This window comes from Liolophura sinensis, chromosome 2 (assembly GCF_032854445.1).
Source record: "Liolophura sinensis isolate JHLJ2023 chromosome 2, CUHK_Ljap_v2, whole genome shotgun sequence".
Classification (NCBI taxonomy): domain Eukaryota; kingdom Metazoa; phylum Mollusca; class Polyplacophora; order Chitonida; family Chitonidae; genus Liolophura; species Liolophura sinensis.
This window is the reverse complement of record NC_088296.1, coordinates 2467835-2474891: the sequence shown is the minus strand read 5'-3', so window position 1 is coordinate 2474891 and position 7057 is coordinate 2467835. Positions and strand designations below refer to the sequence as shown.

At 40.4% G+C, this 7057-nt stretch overlaps 1 protein-coding gene across 1 annotated transcript; it reads left to right on the top strand.

The window, feature by feature from the left end:
- The first annotated feature begins 3022 nt into the window (after window positions 1-3022).
- Window positions 3023-6843, top strand: LOC135462788 (uncharacterized). Its single transcript, XM_064740048.1, has 2 exons — window positions 3023-3315; window positions 5932-6843. The coding sequence occupies exons 1-2, from the start codon at window positions 3279-3281 to the stop codon at window positions 6636-6638; spliced, it is 744 nt and encodes a 247-aa protein (XP_064596118.1). The 5' UTR covers window positions 3023-3278; the 3' UTR covers window positions 6639-6843.
- Window positions 6844-7057: the final 214 nt, after the last annotated feature.

Sequence of the window (7057 nt, the reverse complement as noted above, 5' to 3'; positions counted from 1 at the left end):
AGTTTTTCTCATACAATCGTACTCTCGTGAAATATCAGCCTTTCTCACGCTGTCCACAGGTTTCGTTTTACCGACAGAATAATTATGGTTTGTCGCTATGAGTTCAAGTCCAGGTCATGCTGGCTTCCGTACGAAGGAAGGTCCTGCAGCAACGTGCGGATGATCGTGGGTTCCCCCGGACTCTGACCGGTTTCTTCCCACCCAAAAAAAATATTGTGATTTAAAGTCACTTCGGTCATATTTCAGCCATATCGTGACGAGAATATGTTTAACGAGCAGGCAGTATAAATGGATTTCAAAGCGATAATGAGAGCGTCTAAATTCAAACAAAAGAGGGACAATTTTGAAGAGAACTGAACATATAAGATACTTCTGCCCATGACACAAGGATACATCCATTCCTTTACGTCTTGCAATTTTTTATTAATTGGGGAAATACGGTCATAACCTAGGAAGCTGGATCTTCGCTGGCTGGATGGAATGAAAACTTTGGTAGTTGCTCCTTCCGTCGGTTAATATCTGATAATGAGGACGTAGGTTCGAATCCAGCTTTAAATTAGAACCTTTGTAAGGTACCTAGCGAAGCAGGTAATTTACTTTATGTTTGATCCTTGACGTAGTCGTGTAAATAAATAAATAAAGAAACAAACAAAAAAAAGAGAGAGAGAGAGAAAAAATAAATAAACAGGAGGCTTTTCTCAGCGATATGTGTAATGTTCAGACTGTTAAAATACATAAATTAGCAAAATGTCTAACTCACTACGGCAGCACTGCACACACAATTGTTCGATCTCTCTGAGAGAGAGACGTAAATAGGTACATGCTCTGCCCGTCTTCTGTGACTCTGAGATTTCCCGTATATGGCCTAAAGCCGCATTAATTTTTCCATAAGCGACAAACGTTCAGCGCTATAGCTCAGTCCCAAACATTCGGTGGTCAATAAGTTGTGATGGATACCTGACATAGGCTGACCATCAAAATCTGGACCTTTCCATGCCGGCACCTGGGAGGGGTGCCTGGCACGCCAAGCGGACGTCACTGCGGCGAAAAAAAGACTACACCTTAAAATACACAGGATTATATTCTCGAAAATCGGAAACAGGTCCTAATGGTGTGGTGTTACCTTATGATCAGACTGTCCCATGAAGGCCAGTCATTGTACGATAGCTGGAAAATTGCGAGACTAGAGTAAATCTCGACGTTCTTATCTGCTGTTTATGCTAAAGAGTGAACTGTAGGACGTGGATATGCAGAACACAATTATAACAGGTCATGGTAACTTTAGGGCAGCGTGATACATGCATGTTTAGCCGAATAACTGCTGTCAGCTATAGATCAAACCGCCTTTATACCGATTGCGTGCATAGAAACATTACTACAGCGGACAGTGATCCTACGGCGCACGTGCACTCAGTCTCCTGTTAAAAAAGGGGTTTCAGCAAGACACAACAAAAACGCATGGTTCCTGACCACACTAGATGTAACCTACACTGTAAAATATTTGTGTACTATAAGAAAAAAAAATGTGTACTATTGCCTGCATTAAATTTATCAGGCTGTCTCATGTTGAAATCCTGCTCTCACCAGTTCAGCTGATGTCTGCTTCATGCTTAGCAATGTTGCTAGGGTGCTTGTAACTTGCTACTATTTAAGCTTTTACATGAACTGTGTTAACAAAAACCCTTACCGAGGGATATTGACGATAAGCTATGTTTCGCGTATGGCCACATATTACTATTTGCCAACAGTCACACTGCCGTTACTGCTCTATTTTTACTATCTATAAGTATAAAGTGTAAGTATTTTATAATAGCGTTAGATTCATGTACAGTATTTTCTAAACATTTTGTGAACTCTTAAGTTTGTAACACTTGAGAAAGTGTTGCCTTAACATTATACGCACTTTTCCTAGCTGCTCCACACCTGTCGTACTGTAGTAAAAATGTACCTAAATACAGATAGCACAGAAGACATAGGCCTTCGTCATGCGATATGCCTGCGGTCTTGGCATGGCATTTATTCCCACTAGACGCGCCTGTGGCCTACATGTAGATCTCACAACAACTGTACGTGTAGTGTTGGCTTTGTTGGAGCCTTGCCTGCACGGGATACATCCAGACAGCATATCAAATCGATCCAGCATCGTATGCAGTACCGCGGGTGGTTGATACTTCTCATCAATATCTCGGCGACTGTGTCAACAAAGTACATTTTGTACAGTCAAGGTTTCCGATATAAAAAAAATGAGTACAGACAAATTTACAACAAAAAATAAACCTTTCATAACATACATATGTATGTATACACAAGTGCAACCAGAATTAAAGAAAAACACACATTAAGATTACAATTTTAGATTAAAATCTGACATTTTAATATCTTAAATCTAAATTGAAGACCTTACAAAATGTCGTAAGGTAATGTTGTAATTTAACAGCATCAAGTCTGACATCATGGGTTTTAAAAAGAATGTCTTGTATTCTAACTTGTAAACGCTATATAAACACGTTATTCAACGGTTCAAAAAACACACAGCGTGACGGTTTATTATTCAGGGAGGTAAACAAACCAGGCGTTGTGTTGCGTAATGCACTCAATATTGTCTTAATCACCATGGCTTCACAAGCAAATTGTTGGCCTCAATCAGATCGTATCTTAAAAACCTGGCTATTTCGTACAATCACAGACTGAGTCCAACAATTTGCGGTCAATCCATACTGGATCAGAGCTCCGCCCCTTGAAGTCCTCACTTGATGGTGTAAATCTAGGCCTACCCATGACAGCTGGAATAAGGGTTACCTAACAACGTCCTCGTCATTACCTGACAATAAAGGTTAGAAGATTTTTGTTCCTCCACATAATCATGCCTCGACCTGATTCCAGCAAGCAACTGTGTTATTATTCATTGCAGCTCGCGGTTTTACTTTCGTTCTTGATTTCTCGTAACCGGAAGTGCTAAATTTAGGGGCATGATTTCACAAGCTCCTGACTATAGCGTTTGTTGACAGCCTGTTGTAGCTGTCTGTAGTAATTGGATGTAAGGTTTGAATGTAAGTATACAAAATAGAAGCAAAACAGATCCTGTTCAAGGCTTGGAGCGTCATCCCTGCCATTGTCAGGCTCCTTATCTGTGATTTGACGTTGTGGTACAGGCATACGTACATGGGCCTTCATAACATAAACGCATCTAAATGTGATGTGTTTTCGTGACTTCTGACGGGAGTTGTAAGTGCACATGTACTCAGGGGTTTACTGGGAACGGTAAATCTCGGCCAAGCATGGAGTGGATATTGGATAAAATACACACAGTATACGGTATAGTATCATAGTACAGCAGATATGTTTCTGTGAGGTGTCGGGCCTACACCCTGCATGATAAATAGTGTCTAATACATGATTATTAACTGATTATTTTTTAGTAAATGTCAGTAAGGGTATATGTCGACACGATAACACTGCATAAAAAATGAATATACTAAACTGGAACAGGCTGTAATTTTTCTGAACTTTATATTAATAATTTACGTGATTTATGCCTTGTGAATTTTAATATTAATTACATGTACGTGTAAATTTGAAATTTACCCATTTTAAATGAATATAAATTTGAATATTGCAGGCAGTGTGTAATAATGCGATATGCGGGGTATGAAAATGGGGTTAACATATAAGTAACACGTCACTGAATGAGTAATAATGCGGTATCCGTGGTATGAAAGCAGGGTTAACATATAACTAGCATGTAACTGAAGAGGTAATAAAGCGATAATCGGGGTATGACAGTGAGGTTACCATATAACTAACACGTCACTGAAGGAGTAATAATGCTATATCCGGAGTATGAAAGTGAGGTTACCATATAACTAACACGTCACTGAAGGAGTAATAATGCTATATCCGGAGTATAAAAGTGAGGTTACCATATAACTAACACGTCACTGAAGGAGTAATAATGCGATATCCGGTGTATGGAAGTGAGGTTACCATATAACTAACTCGTAACTGAAGGAGTAATAATGCGATATCCGGAGTATGAAAGTGAGGTTACCGTATAACTAACACGTCACTGAAGGAGTAATAATGCTATATCCGGAGTATAAAAGTGAGGTTACCATATAACTAACACGTCACTGAAGGAGTAATAATGCGATATCCGGAGTATGAAAAATTCAAACGTGTTTCATCTGAATATGGATTAACAGGGGACACAAATCGGGCTACGAATTATACAAATGCAATTAGTCCAAAATGTAGTAAATGCACACAGTGACCTATTCTAAGTATCCTAAGAGCATTTACCTCGAAATAATATGAATGTATAACATATTCTATTACCCTTCGATTCCTTTTTATTACATACGTCGCACTGCTTGGCTCTATGCCAAGTGCAAATTATTTAGGTCGTTAGATACCCCCCATCACGACACAGAAGCGTTTGTCTTCTGGACGGGTCTATTGTAGTTCTATGGGTGGATAGAGGTTGTTGTTTACATTGGATAAAGCAAACGACAAATATAAACAAAGAAACAAAATGGCTATTTTTTCTGCCGGAGCGAACGTTTATTTTAAAGAAGAAAAGTATCAGGTTACAGATAATTTAAAGCCCATAAGGACGTTTGAATGCTACACAATAAGAGATAATAATGGTTTCACTAAAACTTGTTTTTTTTACATACGAACCTGATAATTCTTCCTGCGAGTCTTTCTTTCAGCGGCCTCTCCAGCTCCTTTAGCTCAGCAGAGAGAGTTTGGGAAAACTTTTGATCTGCCCGAACTCTAACTGCCAGCAACGAGCGACCTCCCCGGCTCACTGTCAGTGTGGTCGCTGTTTGACACCGTGCCTGTCTCACCGAACCCTTCCCTGATAACAGCGCCTTAGCTGAAATATGAAAGCAACCCTGCAGATGTTTTATTTAATAGTGCTATATTTTATAATCGGAAATGTTTTCGAGAAATAAACGTATTCTGTTTATTATTCTATCCTAGTCGTGAAGCACGTCCGTAATATTTAGCATCGCATTTTAACACCCCCTGTAAAACACATTATTGGTTTCGTCGAGAATTAGGTCACGCCCCTTTAGAACGTTCGTTTGGACGAAAACAACGTGACAGGGAAAGTGGGGGCGTTTTTTGCTGTTAATCTATACCACAATGGCGATTTTGTTATAATTACGAAAACATTTTGCTGCAACCAAGGTAATAGAATAGAAATAATGTTCGCGTCAGGGTAGTCTAACGGCAGTTTTACATCAAATGGATGTGGAAGAGTTTGTATTTTAGGTCGAAGGAGAAACTGACGCAAACATTATTTCTTAATCATTGTGTAGAGCTCATGGTGTTACTTATGTGTGTCACCAAGAAAAGACAATTTTGGCTGGTTATTTTACAGATGACTGAATACCGCTGGTGACTGGCTGAAGACATAGACTATAGTCTTGTTAGGCAAAGCCTTTGTTAAGTATTTCAGTGGTAGTGATGTGCACTTCGGAAGACATGACGTTAAAATCCTTGGGTGTCTTGTTTCTCCATTATACGTTTATAGGGTAAACGTAATGAGACAGGGTGCACGCGATGGCTCAGATGGTTAGCGCGTTAGCGCAGCGTAATGACACAGGAGCCTCTCATCGATGCAGTCGCAAGTCCAGATCATGATGGCGTCTTCTCAGGCCGTGAGTGGGAAGGTCTGGCAGCAACCTGTGGATGGTCGTGGGTTTTCGCCGGGATCTGGCCGAATTCCTCCCACTATAATGCTGGCTGCCGTCGTATGAAATTAACTTGAGTACAGCGTAAAACACCAATGAAATAAAAAAAAAAGTAATTAGACTGACTCAGTCAAGCACGAGTTTGGCAGTTAGGATTTTGTATTGTTAAAATGGATGATAGTAAAATGAAATACCAGCTGTTTGATATGCATTTTGTTTTCACTTTCAGAGACAATGGGAGGAGGTTGTGCGGATTTGGCCCCCTCTGATATCCGGTACACACAGAGTTCAATCAAAAACACGTTTGAACGGCGAGACGAATATGAAGGAGAGTTGATTGGACATACTCTGGATCATTTGTGTGATGGGGATTGCAAAGTGAAGGATATCCCTGTTATAAAAGTCTTCCAGAGCTACGGGGATTACTGGAGCGCTGATAATCGACGTCTGTGGGTGTTCAAGGAATTTGAACGTCTGGGTGGGTGCATCACAGTACCAATCAAGATTGTCAGCATAGAGAAAGTCGACAGAGAAAAATTCACGACGAAAAATGGCGGTAAAGCTGTCAAAATTCGGGGGAATCCTGGCGGTTTCTGGCATTCCCAGCCTGACCGCAGCCTTGACCCTGGCCTTGAGCAACAGTTCGACACTTCACCTTACGCTATGTCACCTTGTGGCCAGTCAGTTTACCCCTCACAGAAGAGTTCCACCAGCGCTAATCAAGGCAGGCAATCTAAAGCGAAAGTGCAAAATAACGCCAGTTATCTCCCTGACAACGAATGGCAACGTGATGATTACCGCAGCCGATCAACGCCACGTTACAACCGAGGTCACGATGCTCACAATGAAGACTGGCTTACAACGCGTAACGTTATCAAGGGGGTCATTATTGGATACATAGCTTTCAAACTAATAAAAGGACTTTTTACTTCCTAAGAATAGCAAATAAGCCAGGAATCAGTATTTCGGATCGGAGGCGAATTTATTGCATTAACCATGTGTTGGAATCGTTAGTGACTTTCTATCATTCTGAATATTGTGTAACTATGTAGAGGCAATGTTGATGATTTTTAGATCTTAAACATCGTATTTAACAGTTACAATAAAATATCACTAAGTTGTGTCATGTTACCAGAGGTCATCCAGAGCATTGTTGTCATCTCTTAGAATGTCTTCATCTAGCCCATAGCAGCCACTTACCAAATCGTTACCAAATCGTTGCCATCTATCCAACACGTGGTTGCAATCTGCCACATAATCACAATATAGCAAATTGTCACCAGTTAGCACATCATCATAATCCAGCATGCTGTCACCATCCAGTACATCGTCATCATCCAGAACATCGTCATCAT

Excerpts from the sequence above, each read along its gene's own strand:
- LOC135462788 (XM_064740048.1), top strand. The coding sequence starts at position 3,279 with ATGGAGTGGATATTGGATAAAATACACACAGTATACG. Across the intron at positions 3,316-5,931 it reads TAAAATACACACAGTATACG|AGACAATGGGAGGAGGTTGT; the intron begins GTATAGTATCAT and ends TTTCACTTTCAG.